Here is a 25,727-nt window from a genome sequence, read left to right on the forward strand (position 1 = left end):
ATCTGTTCCTTTTTGGCCCCGCAGGTGGGCTGTCTCCTATCTGGAGTTCTCATCCAGAAGGGCAGGATCTCGTGTTTTCAATCTCCCTGTCTCCCTCATGGGGGAGTCAGGGTCAGACACTGTGCACCCTGTTATCCTGATTTCCTAGAACAGAGGCAATCCTGAAAGGCTGCCTGAATCCCAGCCACCAGATGCCCCGCAGCGCAGGGGTGGGGTTGGGGGGCTGGGGTGCACAGTCAGTACCCCACCCCCCCCGCCCCAGGCACAGCCACGGCTCAGCAAAGGCGCACCTTCATCTGACGGGGCTTTGTGCTTCTCAGTTCCCCGTCCCATTTCCTCTAAATGGCGTCTGGTCTCCCTCTTTCCTCCCCACGCCCACCCTCTCAGGGACCCTCCCTGCGTCAGACTGTGTGACATCCTGTCTCATTCCTCAAAGGTTCCTGAGCATAGGTTGTGAGGGGCAGAGCAGGTATGACCTGGAGAACCCCAGTCCATCCTTTCCTTCCCACCCGGTGGGGTGGGCCCTCTCACCCCCGTCAGCCCCAGGAAGTCAGGGCTTCTCCAGCAACGGGAAGCCCTCCGCCAGCTGCTCCCAGCAGCTCCAGGCTCTGGCCCACAGCACGGGCAACAGCAGGACCCAAGCTGCTGCCTGGCCCTGCTGTCCCCACCGCCCTCTCACTGCCAGGCCTGCCTTCCTGTCACCCCGCCCCGGGCCCACCCCAGCCCCAACTACCTGGCAGGCTCCAGTGGGGGACAGGCCGGGGGCCACGTGTCAGTGTGGGACTCCAGTGCATCGATGAGCCTCTCCCGCAGCGTCTGCACATCAGCTCCAGCCACTGTAAATGACGATGGGATGGGGGAGCGAGAGGGGGGCGGGGGATGAGAAGGGTGCAAATCCCAGCTTCCCTCAGGGCCCAGCACACAGGCTAGTTCTGAGCAAGACGAAGCACGTGCCAGTCCCCTCCACATGAGGCGGGTGGGGGTCACCCCCCGGCCCTAAGCATGGCAGAGGGACCCATCCCTCAGGGCAGGAGAGACCACCCCAAGAGCCCTCCGCACACTGTCTGGCTGCCCCTCTGGGTGCCCACCCCACTTTGACACAAGGGCTATTCTAGGAACACCTGACCCCATTTTCCCAGAGGTATCTCCCAGGCTGGCTGGGGAGGGCACGTTCAGGAGGTCACCCCTCTGGCTTTGACTGGGGCCCTCCTCCCCCTGCAGAGCTAGCCGGGCTCTCTCTCCCCACAGAAGAAGCCCAGGAGAAGGAGGGAGAGGAAGACGCGGAGAGTGCCAATGGGACTCCGAGAGCCGGGACACCCACCTGACAGCGTGGTTCCTGAGCCGGTCTTGGAGAAGGCCTTAAAGAACTGGAAACAAACACACAGGCAGGAGTCAGTGGAGCTCTGAGCACCACAGCCGCGACAGCTGGGTCTGCGTTTGTGGCCCAGTTGTTTACTAAAAAGGGCGGCTGTGAGGAAATGACTTAACTTTTGTGAGCCTCAGTTTCTCGGTCTGTAAAATGAGAGGAGGAGGTGTCTGCTCTTGGAGAGGACCTGGGTTCCTCCTCCCAGTGTCCTGCGCCTGACCCTGGCCCCCACAGCCCTGGAGCACCCGGGGAAGCTGTGGCTCAGACACTCGACTGGAGGTGGCCTGTTTCTACAAAGCCCAGGGACCCAGCACGTAGGACTAGAAAATAGTTCCTCTGTGAATAAACGATGCAGGCCCGTCTGAAAAAAATAAAGGGAAGTCACTTCATAACCCCACCCCCACCCTGGAAAATGTCAGTAGCCCTTGGAGGCCCTCTGTCCTGGCTCCTTATCTTGGAAAGGGGGCAGGGAGGCTGGCGTCTCTGGCCCCCAAGAACTCTCGGCCTGCCTCGGCAGACACTCCAGAAGGGAGGCGTCTCCAGTTCGGTCCTACTGAAGGGTAGGCTTGAGCCCCTGAGAGAACAAGCCTTGTTACACATGGGCCAGGCTAACTCTCCCCATTCACATGACACTCAGGGCCAGCCTGTCACCCCTTTGAGAGAGAGGACAGAGGATGGCACCTCAGAACCCAGGCTCCCGTCTAAGTGTTAGAGAGCAGCCAGAACTCTGGCCTGGGCTCAGGAGGGAACAGGGTTCAGTTGTCCTGACAGGTGGCTACTTAACTGGGAGGCTGGGGAGAGGTCTCTGCCTGAGGTCCCTAACCTCAGGGCTACCTGTAGCCATCTTGGGCCTCTGTCTCCAACAGCATGGCCGTTCGGCCTGATCCAAGCTGGTGGCTGAGTGCAGGCCTGGGTTCAAGGCCTGGCTCTGCTACGCTCTTGCTGTGTGACCTCAGGCAATCTGTTCACCTCTCTGAACCTTCTCATCTTTAAGATGAGGATGACACTGTTGACCCTGGAGAACTGTGACGATTCAATGACAACTAAAGTGCTTAGCATGGTACCTGGTACAGACAGCAAGAAATCAACACATGTTAACATCATCATCCCCTTTCCTTGTTCCTTTTAAATACTAGGAAACACCGATCAGCTGGACCTGTCTGTTCTAGCCATTTGTAGGTAGGAAACTAAAATGTGGAGGCCACCTGCCCACCTCTCCTCCGTGACTAATAAAGATGTGGAGAAGGCACGCACCTCTCCCCACCTGCAGTCTGCTCCTGCTGACCTCACCTGGACCCTATTTTATCCTCTCTCTACTTACAGCATTAATATAAACTTCTATTCTGGGTGAAAACCATTCACTGACACATGCCACTTATATTCCCTAATAGTGTTCTTTGTAGATATTGAATATACTTTGAATTAAGAAAACTATATGCCATCCTTATACTTGTAAAAATGAGCACACTCTTCCAGGCTTATGACATGAGATCAAGTAGAGAGGGCATGTTATAGGCTGATTTTGTTTCTCCGAAACAAAATAAAAGATGTACCTACTGGGGGTTTGGTTTGCTCACAAATAATATTCCAGAGGTTAGCCTCTACAGCTGCAGTTACTCAGAGTGATGGGGTCCTTGTACAGACAGGACAGACTTCAACTTGCTTCCACAGGAGTAAAAACATGACTGACGCCATGACGCCTTAAGCCGTGTGGCTTTTCTGTGGCGATAGTTGCTATTGTCCGTTACTGAAGAGGAGTATGATGACTCTTCTTCAACCATCAGCTCTCCAAAATCTGAGTGGGGGCCTTATGGAAAGGGGGTTGGCATGACCTCCATCAAACAGGAGCCCCCCAGACCCGAGCTGAGCCTTCTGAAGGCCGCAGCCCTGGGCAGCGGGAAGTCAGATAGGGGCCTGAGTTAGGGGCTTGCAGGAACTCTTAAGAGCCCCCCTCACACAGCCGTCCCTTCTGTCCCAGCCACCTCGCAGAACACTGTCACCACCGGAGTGCTGTTTCCCACACCTCACACTCCAGAGGAACTTTTTCCTATAGATCATTCTGTCTTTCACCTTTCCCCTAGTCTACCAGCTCCTTCCCTAAGCCTACAAATAGACTCAAATCTATTTTTTTTTAAAGTTAAAACAAGGAGAAGGGACAGGACGGGATGAAGGATGGGAATAGAGGCTTCTCCAGGTGTGGCATGCCCCATCTTCTTGCACTGCCAAATTTCTCAAGACAGTGTCCTCTTCCTTCCCATGAAGCCGGCTGTGGCTCCGGCTCCCATGACTCAGCTGTGAGGGCTCCAGGAAAGCTAGGCTGACCTTCTCTTTGGCCGTCCAGTGACCTTCCAGCCCTTCCTACTCTCTCCGCAGTATCTGATGCTACTACTGCCTGCTTCTCCTCCCCTCGGCCAGGGTTTTCTTGGGCCACATCTTCCTGACATTCTCCATCTCCACCTCATGTCATCACCCTCCCTTGGTTTGCCTGACACCACCCAGGCCTTCGTGGTCCATCTTCACGGCCTTCCCCTCGCCCTTGTCTCAGCCTCGTCCTGGGCTCCTCCCCTGTGCCCATGGCCCTTGCCATCTCCAGCCCGTTTCTCCTCCCACCGGGCATCAGACCGTGGCACTCTTCTGTTTAAAAAGCCCAGGGAGGTACTGTCACAAACGAGGGGCTCAATCTCTGCTTTTGAATGAATGAGTGAATAAACGGGTGAATGGACAGACAAACCCGTTATTTGTCTCCCTTGCTGATGTCATCTACTTTGTCCAAACGCTTTGTGACCTGAACCCTGTCTCAGATCCTCACCTGTCTTAACTTCTCTTTCTTCCAGATGTCACGGCACCCCTCCCCCAATACATACACACTCTGGGAGACTGAGTCACCCCTCCCCCAACCTGTTTCTCGACCCAGGTTTCTTATCTCACCCAGCTCCTCCCTGCCACCCAGGATCTCCCTCTCCCCCAAGCCCTGTGTTCTGTGAACGTGACTTTTTTGATACCTCTTCTGTCGTCTTCAAGACCAGATGCCTTGTCCAGAGTAGGGCCTACCACCTACTTCCAGGACCACTGCAACTGTCTCTATCTGTGCCGCCAACCCAGGCTCCAGAAACAGTAATATGCTCCATCTTTTCATTTTCCAGCCATCACCCTCACTGCCACTTTGCATGGATTTCTAAAGGATAATTCTGGTCTGATCATGTCACTTCTCCTAAAAAGCCCTTCCATCACGCCCTACTGCCAAGGAATAAAGTCCGAAATCACAGCATTTGAGGGCTTCCAGGATCTGCCCCCAAACACACCTACCTCCCACTGCCCCCCATTTCTTACATTTCAGCTATGATGAACTTGAACCTGAACTTTCCACCCATCTGCCTCCCAACTGGGAGGACAGGACGACAGTTTCCTCACCTCTACAAGCCCCACAGTGCCTGGCACAGTGTCAAGGACAGGGAAACACTCAAAGGATATCTGTTCACTTGAATAGAGAACCTCTGCCCTTTGATCAGCTTGGAAGCTCATGTAAAAATCACATTAAAATCGAGTCAGGGCACATTTTTGTCCTCTTATTAATATGCATCCTTATTAAGTCAGCTGTTGGAGGGGTGTGCCGTACCCAAGGGAAAACACCACCTTCCTTGGAAACAGGCCATTAAGATGCCAGCAGTGAGTTTTCTTTCCTCCAGGAGCAGCCAGCACCCAGTCCCTTTCCTCTCAACACTTTGCCCAGGAGTTTCTGCCTTCCCCAACCATGGGGATCTCCCCAAAGGCGGGTGACCGGATGGCCTTGGGCAGGTCTTTGCCAACCTATCCAGGAACAGCTGCCTTCCCAGGGGGCAAATAAGGCTAAGCAGGAAGTACATTTGCCAGTGGCAACCATCAGTGGCATTGAGTCCAAGCCTTTGAAACAAGTTCCAAGGCAAATAACCTCCAAATATCTTACAACGAGCCTGTAAGATATGCATGAGCTTAACGGTTCCTACCCTATGGACTGTCTGTGGAGGAGATGCCTGGGAGAGTGTGAGTGACTGCCGAGAGGGGACCCATCTCCTTTTCCAGACAGGCTGGAGACATCTTTCTGAGTCCTGTCCCCCAATCCCTGACATCTCACCATCTAACAAAAGACACGTAAAATAACAGCCCAAACTGCAACCCCTACTTCCAGCCTTGAATTCCAGGACGGGCCATCCCTGGGCTCCCTCCTTCCGGAGGCCCTGCCTCAGCACCCACAGGAGCCTCTGCTCCAGCCGGATCAGCCTTCTCAACTCACCACATGGGTCTGCCCACAGCCTCTGCGCTCACATCCTCCCCTGCCCATGCTCCTCCTCCCTCCCAGCCAAACCTGATCTGTCCTCCGCCCCCTGCGGAAGTCCCCCTCCTCTGGGTGCTCCTCCTCCCACACGAAGGAGGGAGAGTCCAGTGAGCCCAAACTCCCCCTGCGTTCACCATGGACGCGTCGCTCCCTGCCTGGCAACTAGCTGGGTGCTCCGGTGCTCCGCGGACAGCACTCTCCGGTCTGGCAGGCCTCGCTTATCTTTCTGACTGTGGCTTACACGTCTGGCCTCCCTGCAATGGTGAGCACAGGGCTGTATCCGCAGAAAGCGCTCACTCCACAGCCGCTGGTGGATGGACTGCCTCAAATGAGGCATCACGGAGGGGCTACCACAAGCCCATGGGCAACCAGAAGGAAGACCACTATGATTCATGGAACTCTGGTGAACACTGCAGTGCCTTGGCACTCTCACAGGTAAGACCTCATTTCACACGTGGCAACAATCTATTAGGGAGACATTATCATCCCATTTTTCAGACGAGGAAACTGAGGCCGGTGGCTAGAGCATTGTTAAGCAAACTTTCCGAGTCACAGTAAGCCGTAAGCAGGGGAGCCGAGACTTGACCTCGTGTCAATTATCTCCTCAGAATCTTGCAAAGGGAAGACTTCTGTCTGCTCCCACGCAAGGCTGCTGCTTCCTGTAATCTGGATCCCAGCCAGGCCCTTGGCTGCAATGTTCCATTACCCACTGAGGGGCACTCCTATGACTCATGGCAAAGCCTCCCTGACCCTAGGTTCCAGCCTCGAGGTCCCCAAGCACAAGCCAGAACCTGCTTCCAGCTACCCTCTCCCTCCCTCGCCTCTTTTCTCTTCCAGCTGGGCACAAGCTCCTGTCTGATGGGGCCCTGACGCAGCTGGCCCGCCCTGCAGGGCCAGCTGTTTGCTGAACAGGATGGGCTGGTGGAAGCTGTTTGCTCAGGGTGACAAGGGACAGGAAGCAGAGGAAAGGGACAATGACACACGTCACTGGGGGGTGGCCTGTCCCCTTTACACCAGCAACACTCTCTCTCCCGCTTGTTCATCATCTTAGAGCTTTCAGCCTTCATGGGTGGGGCGAGGACAGGCTCCAGTCCCCAGGGGACCAGGGCTGTCTCTCTGGCCGGCTGGCAGCCAGGGCCACCTCTGGGCTCTGCACTGCTCACAGGCACACTGGGCTCTCAGTAGGCCAGAATTTCTGGAGATTTGGAATCTGAGTAGTGTTTCCCAAACACTAGAAGCAGTAAGCTGTAAAATCAACTTAGTGAATCACAGCCAGTATTTTTTTTTTAAATAAAAGAATAGAAAATATCACTGTATACTGCACTTACTAAGAATATTGTTTTATGAAACGACTGCTTTTAGGGATAACGGATCCAAACTGACTTCTGGATCTCCTTGTAAATATTGCTGGCCACAGTACCAAGATTTGAAAGTCATTGCTTAGGGCCTTAGAGCTGAGATGCATCAGTAGCTAGAGCTACACGCGCCCTGGCCCAGAGCTCTGAGGACAGGCCACCGAGTGCCTCTTCCTGCCAAAGCTGAACTGCAGGCTGCCTGGGAGAGGCTGAGAGGTCACCACACTGGTCTCTGGAGTTCTGAAGAAATGGATAGGTGACTACCAGCCCCGCCTGGCTCGGCCTGGCGCTGCCCGTGTGGAGGCAGGGAGAGATCAGGGAGCCCAGCTCAGGGGCCCTCCCAGCACCCCTCCCACAGCCAGCTGGGCGGCTGGGGAGATGATGAATCACTTGAGGCACTCGGGCTGCGTGTGCTGCGTGACTTGGGTAGGCGCCGAGAAGCTCTGGATCTCCTGGTGTAGCTGGGCCACCTCCTTCACACCCATTGAGCCCCAGCCTCTCCCAGACAGAAACAGAATGTCCCAGGTGCCAGGCCACGTGGAACCCCCCAAGAAGGTCCCAACCTGGCCACAGGCCCATCACCAACCCTCCTCCCGGGGGTTGGGTGGTGGCTGGACCCCTGTGCAGAGCCCTCAGTGAGACCAAAACTCTGGCCTATGAACAGGGACTCCTGCCGTCACCCTGACTCTTTCCCTCAGCTTCCCACGAGGCGTTGCTTGCCCTGACTCAGCAGAAAGAACAGAAGGCTTCATGCTGCCCCTGGAGAATAATTTTGAATATTTCAAGTTACATATCTTGGGGCTGGGGATAGGGCAGCGGCCCCACATGGGAATCTTTAACATAAAAGAGATGGTTGATAGATAATGTCTCTGCTGCCACCTCTAAATGATAACGGCAGCAGCTGCTGGCTCAGGACACCTCCCAGGCCAGTGGAATGGGGGCTCGGGCCCTCACCCTAAGTGGTAAACAGGAGTGCACGAGGGAGCTCTCTTGGGCCACAGAAACCCTGAACCCAGCAGGAGGTCACCAGCCATGAGAACAGGACCGTCTCATGGACTCAGAGCTGGAAATGGCTGGAAGAGAACGTGGACTCAGAGCTGGACGTGGCTGGAGGAACCCAGGGTCTTGCTCTCCAGAGGAATTTTCCGGGTGTCCTCTGGCTCAGATATGGTTCACAGTTCCACCTGGCAACTGAAGCCCCTGAACTCAGAGTTCTCTTGTTTTGGGGACAAAGCTTGACTTTTCAGTCTTCAAAGGCATTTCCTGCTTAATCCTAGTGGAAGCAGAGGAAACTGCTTTTCTAGATGCCAGTCTGGGGGGAGCCGGCTAATTATCTGTGGCTGGAGAGAGAGATGTGGATTCTTTCATTTGGAGGAGAACTAATTGGATTACAGCCGGACCTGAGCCCTGAGGAGGTGCTGCTCTTGGCTTCCCAGGGCCTCCGACGTGAGAGCCTTGGAAGGCGTCCAGATGCTGAGTGGTTGATGCCCCGCAGTGGGCAGGCAAGGTCTCATCAGAGCACTCATGCTGCCTGCAGCCAGAGCCGGGTGACGGGCCGTCATGTGTCGGGTGTGACGATTCCCGTGATGGGTATCCCTGCAGCCTGAGGCATGGGGCTAAAACTCTCCGACAGGTCACTTCCGAGCCACTCTGGCTTAAGGCACTGGCCTGAGGAGGATGAGGCCTACCAGTGTCTCCCGGGTCCTTGTCGGGGAGACCATGAGGTCCCTGAGTCTGATCCTGCCCCCAGGTGTGTCAGAGCCTAAACCCTGGTTTCACATGGTTGAGATCAGCCCTCTAAGCCTGGGAGGTCAGTGGGGGTGGGGGGAGGAGTTGATTGGAAAGAGGCTCCTGGGGCTGGGAGCTCTCACCAACCTAGGGGATGATCACTTTTCACAGTGAAAATCTGTGGGTCCCAACACGACAACACACAGCCCCTTCTCCCTTTTTATAAAGGGGAGAAGGTCACATACCAAGTGAGCCTCTTTCTTTTCTGCCTCCCAGTTCACATGCCTTTCTGCCTCTAGAGAAGGTGTCTCATCAAAGCACAGGACTCCAAGGGCTGGGATCTAAGCAGGTCAGGCCCAGAAGCCTGGGAGGACCCCCACGGAGCTCAGCCAGGCAGATGCCAGGGAAGCACGGGGCAGCTGGCAAAGTGCTCCAACGACTCTGCCCCGCCAGGTCTGCATCGCCCCTCCCGGTCACATACCCTCACGGTCGGGAAGCCAGGGATGTTGAAATCTCTGCAAACTGCGCTGTTGGTCTCCTCAGCACAGTCCAGGGCAGCGAGATTCAGTGCCGGCCTCCAATCTGAAATGACAAAAAAAAAAAAAAAAAAAAAAACCCTGGGTAAGTACAATCCATCCCCACCAATGCCCATGACACCTGTCCCAGAAGCTCTAAGGAGAATGGTCACCCCTTCTTCAAAAAAGGGCCTCTGAGATAGCTGGGTTATTCTGCATTTAGCCTGTGCTTAGGGCACAGTTACCTAGACCAGCAGCCTACTCAGGACGGCAATCTGTGTCTCTCCATTATTCGGGGGTGGGGGAGGGACACAGGGGCTGAAGGGAGGTGTGAGACCAGACTGGCCCTCCTGGGGAAAAGCCTCTGGGATGTTGCCTCAGCCCCTGCTGGCCTCTAGAAAGGGTCAGCTCCAGAAGGGTGAAGAGCATGCCTCTGGAGTTCTGAATTCCCCAGTGGACCCTCGGTGAAGGCTTCTGTGGCCAAAGGTGCTGGCTGTCAGCCCCATTTGGGTGGGTGGGACATAGGGCAGTGAGGAGCGGCTTCCCAACCAGAGATGAAGGCAGAAGTCTAGAGGAGGTGGGTGAAGACACCTGGGATCTAGAGCCGCTGGGAAAGAAGCCCTGAGGCCAGGTCTGGAAGGAGTCGAGCAGCTGCCCAGGCCAGTTGCTTGGGCACCCTGCTCCTTCGTCAGGCCCCAGGCCATGAGTCTCCCTCTGCTGGAACTTGCTGGCAGAGAGAACATGGCACCGATCTGGGCCGCAGCCCAGGATCTGAGAAACAGAAAACAAACTCATCAACCAGGCAGGCCTCGTGAGCTCTGGCTTCAGGTCAGGTGCCCCCAGAGTACCCACCAAAGTGCCACGTTATGGTGAGGCTGCTCCTGTCATACGGGAAGACAGGCACATGAAGCTGCACAGACCATGAGGTGGCAATGGAAGGGTGGTGCCATGCGGAGTGGCACGGGGCCCTGGAGGAGTGTGGCCACAGGAGAGACCAGCCCTGGGGACCATGCAGGGGCCCAGCAGGAAAGGTGGGAGTCAAGGGGAGCCTTGACAGTCATCGAGTTGCCAGGGGACCAGGGAATGGGGTGGGCAGGCGAGGAGCAGGTGGACTGTGAGGCTGTGTACACAGACCAGGCCGGCTGGAGAGGCAGCGCTGCTGGGAGGTAGGCAGGGGCCAGCATGGGCATGCAGACAGGGGGTCTGGGCTGACTCCCACAGCACCCTGCAGCATGGGCATTTCTGGGCAAGTGAGGGGAGGAGCAAGCCCACCCAGGGATTCGGGGAGCCCACATCTTCCCCACAGGGCCCTTCACCTCCCATCTGGGGCACAGGATGGGGTGGGGTGGGGGGTTGACACAGGCAGTCCACACAGTACCCATTAATGACAGAAACTAATATCCAAATAACATCCCCAAGACCCAGGGACCTCTTACCTCACCCCAGAGCTGTCCCTTATGACATCTGAAAAACCGTAGGATCTCCCAGGAACTTTTTATGCCCAGAGGAGAAGGGTCACCCTCACTTCCATGACAGAAGAGGCAGGATACCACTGCATACCCTGACCCAGCCCTCAAAGGAAAGGCTCTGAAGGTTCAGAGCAGCCAAGCTGGTCCTTCTAGGGGTGACACAAGGGAGGGGGTCTGGGCACTGTGAGGCAGGCCAGAGGCAATGCCCACTTCCTCCCCATCCCTCTCCTCCCTCTGCTTTCTGGTTGGCAGTCTCTTAGCACCGAATCCCAGCAGGAGGGAGGGGTGAAGATGGGGGAGTGGGGCATGAATGGAAGTGTTCTGCAGAAACAGGTGAGCCCCAGCCTGTGATGCCATTTCCCCAACGTCCTCCCATCTCATCAAACCCCATTTAGGGAGCTCCTGGCTCCCCTGGAACAGAAGGGCAGCCTTTTGAGCTATAAATGCCTGCCATCCCGAATGGCCTGTGTCCTCTGGTCTTACATCTAGCTGGCGGGGCGGCCTGCACGAACAGGGCTGTGGTCAGTGATCAGGGTCTGCTCCGTGCTAGGCTCGGGACAGCAGCCCTCCTGCCCTCCCTGCCATTCTTCTCTCCCCGCCCCCGCCCCCACTGTGGGCACCACGTGGGAGGGACAGAGTCAGGCAGTCCAACCACGCGGAACCGCTAATCCCAACCAACTTCCATGTCCTATCCACCCTCCCTCGCAAGTCTCCTCCTGCCCACTCCCTAGTCTAGTCTCCTTTCCCTGCTCCTGGGTTCTTTATCTCTAACCTCACCTCTAACCACCCTCCCAGTGAGCTAGTGCAGGATTTCTTGTCCAGATGAAATGTCTCATTTCCCTCCTGGCCAAGGTTCTACTACGCTCTATCACCGGCTTAGCTGGGCTCCAGTGATCTTTCCTATCTGCAGATCTATGTCACTCTCTATTCAATATTCTTTGGTGGCTCCCATTGCCTCTAGAAGAAAACCTATAGGCTTAAGGCCTTTTTTGGTCTGGTTCCTCCCCACCCAGCATCCCCTTACCACTTCCCCAAATCATACCGCAGGAACTCTTGAGAATTTTCTTCTTTCTTAAAAGCACAATGCTCACCCAGATTACTGCACGGCCACCTTTACCCTTCCAGCAAACTTCCAGTTGTCAGGTGCAACTCAGTTGGAACAGGATTTTCCCCCAGAAGGAGTCATCTTCCAAGCCCAAGTCTCAGAACCCTGTTCTCATTTCCACCACACAGTTCCAAGCCTGTCCATCCCACAGCCTGTCCATCCCTGCATCCTCCTTGCTGAGCTTCCCCATTACCCTGCACGCAATAGGTGCTCAGTGACTATCAAATGAATTACACAACTGACCCCAGTCCAAGGGCTGCTTCAAAGAAACCACCTGCCAAGGCAGCACTTGAGTTTGATCCCTGGGTGGGGAAGATCCCCTGGAGGAGGGCATAGCAACCCACTCCAGTATTCTTGCCTGGAGAATCCCATGGACAGAGGAGACTGGCGGGCTACAGTCCGTGGGGTTGAAAAGAGTCAGACATGACTGAGCAACTTAGCACACAAGGGCCACTCCAAGGCTGGAACATCTCCCAGCTGTATTCTATCCTCAGGTTCAGGTAAGGAGTAAAGTTAATGCCCGTCACCTGCAGGAGCAGGAGAAGCAAACTGCCCAGGGATGGGATCGTGCCCTGGATCACAGACAGAGCACCCTAGAGCTCCTTTCTATGGCACCTCTCCTGCCGAAGGGAGGCCCAGCAAAGTGTAAGAAGCACAGGTCACCCCGTAGAGTCATCTAGCACATTCCAGGCTCGGCTTCTTCAGCTCTATACCTACGGCTCTGGTCATTTAGTTCTGGGAGACCCCCAGGAAAGATGCAGCTGTTCTCAAGAGAGTCAGCAAGTCAATTAGATCTAAGGGCGGAAGAGAGACAATTTTGAGTCCTTTCAACAGTGAGGGCCCCTGGCCAGGGGTCTCATGGGGCCACTTGGCAGGGTGACCAAGGACAGCAGGCCTCAGCTGCTCCTCTCCTCTCAGAGAGCACAGGCCACTCTCCCTCAGGCCAAGTTGTTGCTTGCGGCTCGCTGGGGAATGAGGCTCTCAAGGGACTGCCAGGGGGGTGGTGGGGGGTGAGGACTAGTGTTCAAAGCTAGTGTTCCATGAGCACCAGGGCACGCTCCAGATTCTCTCACCCACCACCGCCTCGGGTGCCATTTCCCCTTGCTCTCCAAATGAGGACAGGGACCAAGAGGCCTCCAAGGGGCCCAAGGACTACCAGACCCAAAAACCCACTTTCGTCCCTCTGCCTCACCAGGGTCAGGATGCTGCCTTGGCGTTTTTGCTGTTTGCTCTGATCACAGAGGGCTTCCCTGGTGGCTCAGCAGGTAAAGAATCTGCCTGCAATGCGGGAGACCCGGGTTCGGTCCCTGGGTTGGGAAGATCCCCTGGAGAAGAGAAAGGCTACCCCAATCCCTGGGTTGGGAAGATCCCCTGGAGAAGGGAAAGGCTACCCACTTCAGTATCCTGGCCTGGAGAATTCCATCGATACAGTCCATGAGGTTGCAAAGAATTGGACACGACTGAGTGAATTTCACTTCACTTCTGATCACAACCTTCCCCATGAGAGAGAGAATGGTTAAAACAGTTTCCTCTTCTAGATACATAGCATTTTCTGCAACACACAAGGGCTGGTCAATATCACAGGCTCAGCCCTTACTCAGATGATTATATCTAGCAGGTCAGGTTATTGTATGCCTTATTTATGTAGTTTTATGTGCACAACTCCACTATGAAAAAGGAAGAAGGTATTTAGCTCTAGACCTGCTTTCTCAGACTGTAAAATAGAGATCAGATAACTGTGCCCAAGGCACACAACTAATCAGTGGTGAATATGGGATCTGAACCCAGGATTTGAGCCTCTCTGCTGGTCTCGAGAGGGCCCAGGACACAACAGAGAGCTGCTCTGTTCAGCCAGGAAACTCAGAGCGGACGGGGTGGGGAGGGTGCTAGTAATGGGGAAGGCCGAGGTCGGGGCTGGGGGGCGGCGGTGCCGATGCGTGGGAGTTCTCAGCTCCTGGCTCCTGGAAGCCTGCGACTCTTCTCTTTATGCCTTGATTCCCTGTTCCTCCAGGAAATGGAAACCCGGTGCCTCTTCTTACCAGCCCCAGCCCGAGGGGGAGAGGGACGCTGGGGCCAGTCAGGTGCTGGGAGAGTCCAGGCTGAGGAATGTTTCTCAGGAATATCAATGTCAATACCTTAATGAGCCATAACGACCTACACAGGATCTGGTTTGACACTAGTCACGGCAGGTCTGCCGATTCATCATTCTAGTAACAGCACCAGGAATAAAGAGGGCCTTATCTGGCCGCCCCGCTGGTAAAGCTAAGCCACATTTAAGGGAAGTGCCCTGCTGTCAAAAAGGAACACAACTGGGCGGGGGTGGCTTTCTAAGGTGTTGGGTGACTTAATACCACAACCTGCAGGCCTGACACCGAATAATCAGCAGCCTCAGCCCAGCCCTCCTCTCAGGGGAGAAAAAACTTCCCTGTACAACTACTGCCCTGGCAAAGTAATCTCTCCACTCACAAGAGAGTAAGTGAGCAAATGGAGGGGATGGGAGGGGAGGTTTAGGGTAGGCAGGGGACAGTTGTAGACCTTGGGGTGGTGGGAGAGGACCACCTTGTGGTGGGGGGGGTGGACCCCTTCTGGAGTCACGGGCAGCGTCCCCGCCCCCACTCACAAGGCCAGGAAGGGGCCCTGGACCCAGAGTGACAAGGCCTGCTCGCGGCTGTCACTGGCCGAAGCACCATGAGCACCTCACGTCTCCGCTCTGGGTCTGTTTCCTCACAGGTCAAAGAGGGCCGAGATGAAGGTCTCTCACGTCCTTTCCAGCTCTGAAAACCACTCCAGCCAAGGAGAATGGCTGTGACGCCTTGGAGGGTGACGCAGCCTGGGCCTCTAATCAGGCAGAGGCCAGGCCTGCCCCGGCCACTAGAGCCAGTCAGGTGGAGAGGTCAGAACGAGATCCCACTGGAGCCTCCGGGGAGTCCTCCTGACTCAGGGAGCTGGAGCCGGGCCTAGGCGGTTCCCACCACGTCCTTTCCTCCTTGTTGCCAGGTTCTGGGCCATGAGACCATGACATGGCCAAAATGCCTTCCCCGCCCCTCACACCTGGCTGACACCCGGGGCCTGAGTCAAGGCGAACCACAGCAGCAGCAGAAGGCCTGCTCCCCACGGCCTCATGGTGGATCCCGTGAGGCTCGTGTCCCCGGTCTACACGGGTGTGCAGTGAGCGGCTGCCCTGGGCCAGGCCTCATGGTGGATCCCGTGAGGCTCGTGTTCCCGGTCTACACGGGTGTGCAGTGAGCGGCTGCCCTGGGCCAGGCCTCATGGTGGATCCCGTGAGGCTCGTGTCCCCGGTCTACACGGGTGAGCAGTGAGCGGCTGCCCTGGGCCAGGCTCTGCACCAGTAGCACAAGGGTACCAGCGGGATGGAAGGGCCACGCCTGGGAGAGAAACAGGGGAACCAACACCACTCGCTGTATCTCAGCACCCACGTCTCACACATCTCATCTCGCTCTTCACCTGCAGTACCCTTCCTCCTTCCCCCCATCACCACCTGGCCTAGCTCTGAAAAGTCAGGAGGAGCTGGGTGCAAGAACCTCCTCCATCGCAGACACAGAGAACAGAATTACGGACCCGGAGCTAGGTGGGGGGGCAGGGAGGAGGAGAGGCTGGGACTAACAGAGAGAACAGCATGGAAACATATACAGGACCATATGGAAAACAGATAGCCAGTGGGAATTTGCTATGTGACTGAGGAAACTCAAACTGGGGCTCTGTGACAACACAAGGGGGTGGGATGAAGTGGGAAGTGGGAGGGAGAGGTTCAAGGGGAGGGGATGTATATATATACCCATGGCTGATTCATGCTGATGTATGGCAGAAACCAACATAATATTGTAAAGCAATTATCCTTCAATTAAAAATAAATACATTTAAAAAAAAGAACCTCCTCCAGCATCTGTGTAATCTTGGACAAGTTACTTAACTGTTTTGTTTTGTTTTGTTTTAAACAGGGCTATCTGTTGCTCAGATGTTTTCTCACAAAGATTGTATAAAGGCCTGTAATGGCCTGTAAAAGCCCTTAGCACAGTGCCTGGCAGAAGGCAAGTGTGTAATAAATAATTGTTTAGATAAAGGCCTCTGTGACCTTGCCCTTCCCTGAATTCCCGCAACAAGAAATGGCTAAGCCACGCTCTTTTGGCCCTTTTCAAATATAGCTTCTAATGGGTGCCAATTTCCCTGCTGGGTGATTTACCCAATAGTAATGTAAACAATGCTTTGTACACAGAAGTCACTCAACAAATATTTGCCGACTGATTAGCCAGTAAAGAAGCCTGAAGGTCTAAAAGGAACACGATTTCCCAAATGTATGGTGAGGTAACAAGAGCTGCTCTGGAATAGAAAGGGATGATCTGAGTCCTTAGAAACAGGTGCTTTGCCCCAGGGTAACAACCACCCCCAGAGAACCTAGCCCACAGGTTACTGAAGAAATAAGCCCTGGCCAGTCAGATTAAAGGCCTGAGGCCAACTGAGCAGGATTGCACAATTTTCTTCCCCCTTTCCTTCCGCCCATGACCTTTCACAGTCTCACTGCTCCTACCCAATACATTCATAACAAAGGCAGAGGGCAGGGGCCTCTGGCCCCTGGGCCCAAGGTGGTGGGAGAGCAACCCTCTGCTGGTCCACAACCAAACTTTCTCAAGGAACCTCAGAACACAGAAGTGTTGAAGGGCCTCACCAGGAAACACCTCCTTGGACTGGAGTGGAGGCATTCTTAATCACTGCAACACAACATCAGATTCGACAAGTCGTTTCCCCTGACCTGATCCTGCTTAGGGAGCTGACACCTCCATGGCTCATGGGAGACTCCAGGACCTAAATCTCCCACCTCTCATGGACTGTGGCTCATCTCCATAGACACCATTTTCCTTTCTAAGGGTAAGTTTTGACTTGTTTTTTTTTAGGGAAAGACTCTTACTTCCTACAGTGGGGAGAAGACCCTCATCCAGGAGTAGGTGGGGTCAGTGTCCGGATGTACAATTCACTGGAAATTTCTAAGTTGCAAGAGAATGAACTCATGAATCAGCGGGAAGGTAATCTTTCTTTCCATCACTCTCAAGATCTAAGAATCTTCTAGATGGAGGACCTCTTACGGCCTCAAAGTGGAAACTGACTTAGGAGTTTTAGACACTCAGGCCCACAGTGTCCCCTGAACACCTAACACCTCTTAGGTGTTCAGATTCTATGTTCAACATTCTACCTGCCCTCTGCCTTGACCAGATGTGTAGTATCACTGAAATAGTAGGAAGAACTGCTGAGAAAAGGCACATTTAGGTGACAGAACTGTAGAGGCATGCAGACAAGTGTCTACATGTAATTTGGAGGGAAACTGGTTTATGGTTTTGTTTCAAAATAACTTTCCAAGACCATATGGCTCGCAGATGATACATCTTTCCATCTGGCCACTTCAGGAACCACTGTGCAAGCTGCTCCAGGGACGAGAGGGCCTGAGTTTGAAAACCAACATCTACAAGTGCATTGTTCTGTGTGTTTGTCACTCAGTCATGTCCAACTCTGTGTGACCCTATAGAGCCCACCAGGCTCCTCTGTCCATGGGATTCTCCAGGCAAGAATACTGCCCTCCTCCAGGGGATCTTCCTGACACAGGGATCGAACTCATGTCTCTTATGTCTCCAGCATACACAGGCGGGTTCCAGTGCCACCAAATGCACTACTCTACCGCAAACAGTTAAGTTTATCAAAAAATACCAACAGCACAGCAGGAGACCAACAGCTCCAGTTTTCTCTCCAGGAAGAGGCCTATTCCCTAAGACAACCGAAGTCCTCATTCAGTGACCACTGAAGGTCAGGGGCCCTGCTAGGGCCCCGAGCACCATAAGCAGGAAATAGCTCTGTTCGGAGCAGCATATCTGAAACACACCACTACCACATACCAGCCCCACCCAAATACCCACCACCCGGGCTAGACAGATGGATGACCCCACAGGGATCCTGACTTGGAGAAAGGAAACTGAGATACTGTATGTCAAGTACTTACTCAGGAAGCTGACATTCACTGTAGTAAGCACTAGATAAATATAAATTACTATGGTTGCCCTATTTATTCAGCTCCAAAACTTAAGTTTTAAAAAACATTAACATTTCTGTAATGCAGGACGCCTTTAAATCTCTATCCATCTATTAGTGATCGTCTTATCCTTCTACCTCTCAGGCTGATAGTAAAAGAATGGCAACTGACAGTCTCTTTAGAATGAAGAAAACATGGTATTAGTGGCCAGGCCAATGAATGGTAAAATGGAGTAAGGGCCAAACACACACCAAGAGGCTGCCCTCCATCAGGCCTCTGGGCTCCTGAGGTTAAAGCAGAAGGAGGGGGAGACAGAGAAGGAGGGCCCAGAAACTAAAGCTGGAGGCAGCAGGTCAGGAGGCCTGGAAACAGGAACAGGGAAACTCTGCCTCAAAGATAAAGCTGAGAAAGGAGTCTACGTACCAGCTGGGTCTGCTAGCCAAGGGGTGGGGCAAGGAAGGAAGGAGTGGGGATAAGAGGGCGGTCGAATGAGTACTGGTCCCATCGCAGCTGGGGAACTCGGTAGGACGGGTGCTGCTGCCACAAGGCTGAACTACAGGAAGCCGTGTAAGGTGTCGGCGACGAGAAACAAAGGCGACCACGTCGCAGGCATGGGGGCCGAGAGCCGGCAGAGGACTGACATGAAAAGCAGGGCAGGTCTGGGGACCCAGACCGCGGGAAGAGGGAGAGAAATCCGGGACATCGGCCAAGCGGAGAAAGAAAGGGAAGGGCGAGAGCTAAAGATGGAGCTGAGGGCTGAGAAACTGGGCGCGGGGGTGGAGGGGGGGAGTGGGAGGGGCAGAAAGAACGATGGGCGGAGGTGATGGGCAGGGGGAAGCGGGCAATGCCAGGGGCTCCGCAAGGCAGGTGGCGGGGATCCGCCCGGATGGGACGAGGAGAGCGAGCCTCCCCCCACCCAACCCCGGCACCCAGTTTCTCACCTTTAACGTCGTTGGCCAGTGCCTTCCACGTCGGGGCGAAGGCGATGCAGTGGCCGCACCAGGAGGCGAAGAACTCCACCGCCCAGGCGCTGGGGGAGCCCAGCACCGTGCGGCGCACCGTGTCCGCCCGCAGCAGCGTCAGCGGGTCGGAGGACGAGTAGAGCGCCGAGCGCGGAGCCGCGCCAGCGCCACACACCGCCAGCAGCAGCGACAGCAGCATCAGCAGCCGCGACGGCGGCGGCCCGGAGCCGCGGCCGCACCACCCCATCCTCGGCCGCCGCGCCGAGGCCACCGCTGCGCACAAGTTTTCGGAAGACTTGGAGCTCAGCGGCTCCGCCGCGGCACCTCCTGCCTCCGTGGGGAGGTGGAGCCCGCAGGCCCCGCCCACCATGGTCCAGTCCCGCCCCTGGCCCCGCCCGCTGGCCAGAGCGCCGACGAAGGCCGAAGCGCCTCTCTTCGCCGTCCGCCGAGACCTTAGAGCTACTCGAGTTCTCGCCTCCGCCTGGAAAAGGCTGGGAGCGCAGCCCAGGCCCCCGAGCCCCGCCCGCCAAATGATAGGTGTGGGACATCCGCGGGGGCAGAGTCCCGGGCGACAGAGTCTCTCTGGGCGACCAGGGGAAGTCATTTGGCTTCTCAGAGGCCCCGTACCCAACGGAAAAGGAATCCGTTGGAATGGATTGGACCGATGGACGTTGTTCCCAGACAGTGCTGGGGATTCCACCAAGCGACGAGAAGTTGTGACTTCGAAGCATGTGGGAGAGAGTGAGGGGTGGAAGGACAGTCTCTTGAGTGTGTAACCACCATGACCCCACGGGGATCAGATGTGTCCACACCGCCTGAGGCCTGTGACCATCCAAGGAAAACATTATTTGAGGGCTTATTGGTTATGAATTAGAAGCGCCCTCCTATCATAGACTGGACTGGATTGGCGTGGCCCACTGGGTAGCGTCAGTTTGCTCAGCCGGCAGTTCTGGCCACCCTGAAGTTGTTAGGATGATTCCTGAGATAAAGGCTCCCAGCAGCCCAAGTCCCCCACATCTAACCCTTCAGTTTGCTCACGGATCTCCATATTCACTTACATATCCCTCTCAGGAGTAACCCAATAACTAATCTTGCGTGCGTGTGTATTAAGGTGTTAATGATTAATTTTCCCTGCTCTATCTTTTATAGCTCCAATGCTGAGTTATCTTAAGAGGAGCAGGTGTTCCTCAGAGTGTTGTCACAAATGATCTTTTTCCTCTGTGCCTCCTGGGTTAGCTCACCTCACTTGTAAGTCTTCTGAGACTAGATTTGTTATTCATTCAACATTTATCGAGTGGTTTCTTTGTGCCAGGCGCTGCTGTAGGTACTAAGGCTAAGGCAGTACATAAAACCAAGACTCTACAGTCATGGAACCTACATAAACAAGGATACAGACATAAATGTAGATCCTGTGTTGACAAAGGCTCTGAAGAAATGTACAATGAAGTAAGAATAAAGTGACAGAGAAAGTGGTATTTTATTTTAGATAGGGAGGTCAGGGGTGGACCCATCCCTGATATATACAGGGCCAGGGCAAATAGTGCAAATGGAGATAAACATATCATGCGTGTGTGTTCAGTCATTAAGTTGCGTCCGACTCTTTGCGACCCCCATGGACTGCAGCCCGCCAGGCTCCTCTGTCCATGGGTTTTCCCAGGCAAGAATACTGGAGTGAGTAGCCATTTCCTTCAGGGGATCTTCCTGACCCAGGGATCGAACTCATGTCTCCTACATTGGCAGGAGAATTCTTTACCACTGAGCACCTGGGAAGCCCCACACATATGTCTACCTAATTTAAAATTATTATAAGCCAGTCTAAACTTAGGTAAAATTCCTCTCCTTTCATCTTGACAAGTACACAGTCACAAAAATCTGGAAGGTCAAACTTAAGTGTAGGATTCTTAGACTTCCCCTAAGATGTGCACTGGAATGGGGCTTCTTGGGTGGTAACTAGTCCCTGGCCCTCAACCTTCCTCCCATTCTTTGCACCCCAGCTCTGTCCCATACTTCACGGGACCTTGTGCCTACACCTGTAACATCCCTGTCTGCACATCTGAGCTCCATCCATACCTTTAGCAAATAGCCCCTCCTTGGTTCCTCCTTGAGGAAAAGGCTGATGCAGTCTTTAGAAGCTGGCCTGGTGCTCTTGGAACAGGGAGTTCTAGGGTTTCAGGAACTCTCAGCATGATCTAAGAAGAGGTGAGGAACAGGAGCTTTGGGTGGGCACATCCCCTTGACCTACGGGCTTCTAATTCTGTGGAAAGGGGCATGGCTGGAAGAGGACTGGAGAGCTCAGAAGACAAGGTAGGGGTTCCTCTTGCCCCCAGTCTGAAGGCAGTTCTAATGAGGTAATGTTTGACCCAAAGACCCAAATGGAGAATGGGAGGGAAACTTGTGTCAATGTGGGAGAAGAGCATTCCAGGCAGATATCTGGAGGTTGGGGCTTTTGCTCGCTTCATGCATTCATATTCTCTGTGCCAGAGTCTTGAAGTGCATAGATAGTCCCCCAGCAACCTGGGATTCCCAGGGGTGGATGCACTCCAGTGGTGAGATCAGGTGCTGATAAAAGTCAAGTGCCTTCACTCTGCTGTTAAACAGTGTTGTCGTTATCTTCCCCAGGGAATTCCCTGGAATTAAGGGGACAATGTTGGCTGAACGTGAAGCGTACCTGGGAAGGACAGCCCATGTAAGTTCACAAAGACTTGTTTGTTCACGTATCTACTTCAGATCATATCAGAAACGGAAAAGAATACAAACGATAAGAATGGAAAAAAGTTTCTTGGCAATGGGACCGAAGAAATTAGCATTGAGACTTATAAGATCTGGAATGTCAGTATCTCAGAACAATCATACAGGGGTTCTCAACTTTAAGTCTCAGAAGTCTGTTTAAACAGAATCTTAAAAGGAGTCTCAGATCAAAGCAAGCTGAAAGGTGTGACCTACAGCAGTAGCCACTTTCTATGGTCCATGGGGGCTTCTTGGGAACCCTAGGAATCCCCTTGACCACCATGTGAAAACCACTGGTCTAGAATTGAAAACAGAAAACATAAGCTTACAACTTCCTGGATTGCTCTTCCAGAAGCTTCCTGGGATGAAAAAATGGCAGAGAAGGAAATCTACTCAACGATAGGGCATGGAGGGGGATGGCGTGCCAAGGAAAGCATTGAAAGTGGGGGCATTTGGGAATTCCTAGCCAGGTTCCCTGTTCCCCTTCCTGCATACATGTGGTAGGAAAGTGAGGCAAGATAACTCAGACGTGAGAGTAAAAGTAACGGCTAATAGTTTGCAGTGAGTGCTCTGCTGAGTACTTACAGATGCTACTCATTTAACCCTCACCCCATCCTTATGAGGTTGAGAGTATTATTATATTATCTGATTTTTACCGATGAGAAGACTAAGGTCAAAGGAGCCCCGTTGACTTTCCCACTTGTGAATCATTCATGTGTTATGCGTGAATAAAAGAGAGGGTATTTGGGAGTCTGTCCACTAAAAATAAGATAGACAGTAAGAGGAATGAAGGTTCTACACCAATACAGATGATGATGGTGAGCAATAGAACAGTGTTTGGTAAAACATGTCATCCGGTGGCAGAGCACTAGATGACTTTCTACTTACTCACTAGCACTGAGGATCAGAGAGGGTGTGAGCCCCTGAAAGGCAAGGGCACAGCAGCAGGGAAGGAATCGCCGCTTTGTCCCTTCAGAACTTGCCTCTTGGTCTTCCAGGTGAACTTCTCCATACCTGGGCTCAGTTGGAATAACTGTTGTGAAAGTTGGAAGAGAGGTCGTGAGAGTCCGTTATCAGTTAGATATGGCAGGAAAGAAAAGGCACATTCAGAAGGATGGCTGAGGGGGTTGCTAATGGATGGACTGGTTCAGAGGTGTGTGTGGGCAGGAGGAACTGACAAGACGTGTAAGGTTCCTAGTGACTAATGACAGAAGTCTTTCTTGCACTCCTCCAGAGTAGGAAACTATGGGAGGGAACTCTGCAAGGAAGACTGGCAGAAGCTGGAGTCCAGGAAGAGAGGCCTCCCGGTAGGAGCCGTGACCACAAAATGCTGCCACTGCCAGGGCCAGAGCCAGGAGGAAAGCAGGGAGGCGCCAGGAAAGTCTCACTTCCATCTCTTTCTTCCCCAGTCCTTTGCTGTCTTGCCATCGCCTCCCATTGGCCAAACCCAATCAAAACTGGAAGTGAGGATGTCCTGATTATAGTCCATAAAAGTGGGCTTCTAGGACAAAAGGTGGATTAGAGGAAAGTAGAGGATGCAGAATACTGTACCTAAACTTGGGCTCTTCAAGGCCTTAGAAATGAGAGTGGGAAACACAGAAATCCCTGACCGTTCTTCTGTGAGTCTCCTAGGTGGGAGCAGGGAACCATGGTCTAGCCAGCCACTGGAGAGAAAGCCAGCATACAAGAGCTTAGCCAATCCGTTCCCAGCTCCTTGTTCTTTCCTGTTCACACTTAGCCCAATGGTCTTATTCTTGATCTGTCGAGGAGACTGAGGCCCAGAAAGGTGAAGGCACGTGCACAAGGTCTCACAACAAAGTAATGGTAGAGTCCATTTTTGTCAGGCTATCCAACAGAGCTATTGAAATATTAAGATGAGGACCTCTGTGCTAAGGATAATTGGGGCAGAACCCCATGCTCAGGTAGAGCTTCCCTGGTCCCCAGGTCATTTGGCAATTCAAAGGGAATAGGTAACGCGCTCCCCCTCCAAACCACATACATTTCTAACCCCTCCTGCTTTCTCCTCCTTTCCACCCTCATCCCACAAGGACAAGCTGATTATTTCAAGTGAAATGAAGATATAAGGCTGTAGTCTCCAGGCCTTGTTATTCGGGCTCTCTGGCCAATATCAAGAGGCAAGCCTTTTAGGAACTTGCAAGTCATCAAATGAGGCCTGAAGTCAAAAGCATCAAGGCCACATTGCTGAGTCGCTGGGGTGGAGGGTGTCCAGTCTTCCCCTTAGGAGACTTCTGGGGACCTTGCCAACTTTGTGATACTGTGAGATTGGTTTGGGAGAATGTTAGGCTTCTAGAACAGATGTCTGTGCACTTACTGAGTGTTTCCTACGGGTTGAGCACCGTTAAGTAAAGTGGCTTGGGGTGGGAGTATGGGGGGCTGTCAGTGAGTAATACCCCTGCGTCCCGTGTCTCAAGTAAGGAACAAGCACAGGGAACAAATGGAGACTCAAACGCATCCACTTTCTCACAGATGAAATTGATTGGAGAATGTGGCTTAGATGCACTTCCACGATGCGTTCCTAATTACAGGTGACTCCAGCTCTTAACAGGGGCTAAGCCTGTCTGGTAAGCTGGCTGAATGGAGGAAAAGGCTTCAGTGAGCACCTGCTGGCACATCGGCTGCCAGGTGCCAGAGAAGGAGATTCTGGAGAGACTGAGCCATACGGTGGAGTTCCTTTCCCAAAACTTACCAGTTAGGTCACCCTTCCTCCCTCACAGTGAGGCAAGCGAGGACCAGAAGGAAGCTGGCCCTGTCCTCCTATAGCTCACTCTCTTTCAGGGACTAGCAGAAATTCCACTTATTAACCCTGAATGTTTTACATGTTTTATCTCACTTAATCCTCAGTACTATCCTATAATATTGTGATCTCCATGTTACAGACATGGTCTCTGAGACATAGAGAGCTAAATAACTTGCCCAAGGTCACACAGTTATATAGGGCAGAGTTGGATTTCATCATCAGACTTCTGCATGGATAAATCAATTTATTTTGCTACATTTAATTTTTTTTAACTTTTGAACAATGCCTTCTATGTGGAGTCAGACTCATAGCCAGGAAGCAAGGGATCCAGGCTGAATTGCTAAAACCTTTTGCCACATCTTCAGAGTTACAATAAAGCCATTTCAAGACAGCTCATGCAATAATATAGGTCTGCAAGTCTTGAAGTAAGCTTGCGGAAGACTTCTGTAATCTTGTCTGTTTTATACATTTACTACCTCATATTATTTGTTTGCTGGCTGTCAGCCCTCAGAATTTTAGTCAAGCCTTTGAAAATTCCAGCCTGTCTTAGCAGAGATGCAATAAATATTTAGTCCAGAATCATGAGCTGGAGCCAGTTTGGTGGGGGTAGCTACAGAGGAAACAAGATAACTTCACAGGGATGTCAAAACTCAGAGGAACAGGATCCGAACCTCTTGGTCAGTTGAAGGGGCTGCCTGAGATTCTGGGTTTTGTCTGAATAAATGAGCACCTTAGGAAGACTCGGTTATACTCAAGAAAATCCTAAACTGAATCAGCTGAAGCAGGGAAGGGGACTCAGTTCAGTTCAGTTGCTCAGTCGTGACTGACTCTTTGCCACCCCATGGACTGCAGCATGCCAGTTTTCCCTGTCCATCACCAACTCCCGGAGCTTACTCAAACTCATGTCCATTGAGTCGGTGATGCCATCCAACCGTCTCATCCTCTGTTGCCCCCTTCTCCTCCTGCCTTCAATCTTTCCCAGCATCACGGTCTTTTCCAGTGACTCAGTTCTTTGCATCAGGTGGCCAAAGTATTGGAGCTTTAGCTTCAGCATCAGTCCTTCCAATGAATATTCAGGAACTGATTTCCTTTAGGATCGAATACTGGAGTGAGTATCCTAAACTGAATCTGCTGAAGCAGGGAAGGGGACTCAGTCATTTCAAAGAACTAAATCAAGGGTAGGACAAAGCTATGCCTAGACTCTGAGACACCATGATACCATCTTGCTCTGCATTTCTAGTCTCTGTACATTGGCTTTATTCTGTTAGCTGGGCTGCTTCTGAAAGTCCAGAATTCTGGTTGCATGCTTTCAACCTTGAGATCAAAAGGAGAAAAAAGCAATCGAACTTCTCTCCTGATCCTAGTTTGAAAAATACTGGAGAAAACTCTGGTCGGG

General features: G+C 53.1%; 1 protein-coding gene across 2 annotated transcripts in view; it reads right to left on the reverse strand.

The window, feature by feature from the left end:
- QSOX1 (quiescin sulfhydryl oxidase 1) overlaps positions 1–19,231 on the reverse strand; it is a 40,891-nt gene extending 21,660 nt beyond the window's left edge. For both annotated transcript variants that reach the window (XM_070473982.1, XM_020868836.2), the window contains exons 1-4: positions 18,826–19,231; positions 9,243–9,343; positions 1,322–1,367; positions 734–836 (exon numbers count right to left, since the gene is read on the reverse strand). In XM_070473982.1, coding sequence (XP_070330083.1) covers positions 734–836; positions 1,322–1,367; positions 9,243–9,343; positions 18,826–19,216 — 641 coding nt within the window. In that variant the 5' untranslated portion in view covers positions 19,217–19,231. The remainder of the gene's footprint in view (positions 1–733; positions 837–1,321; positions 1,368–9,242; positions 9,344–18,825) is intronic.
- Positions 19,232–25,727: the final 6,496 nt, after the last annotated feature.

The sequence above is a fragment of the Odocoileus virginianus genome, chromosome 11 (assembly GCF_023699985.2).
Source record: "Odocoileus virginianus isolate 20LAN1187 ecotype Illinois chromosome 11, Ovbor_1.2, whole genome shotgun sequence".
NCBI lineage: Eukaryota > Metazoa > Chordata > Mammalia > Artiodactyla > Cervidae > Odocoileus > Odocoileus virginianus.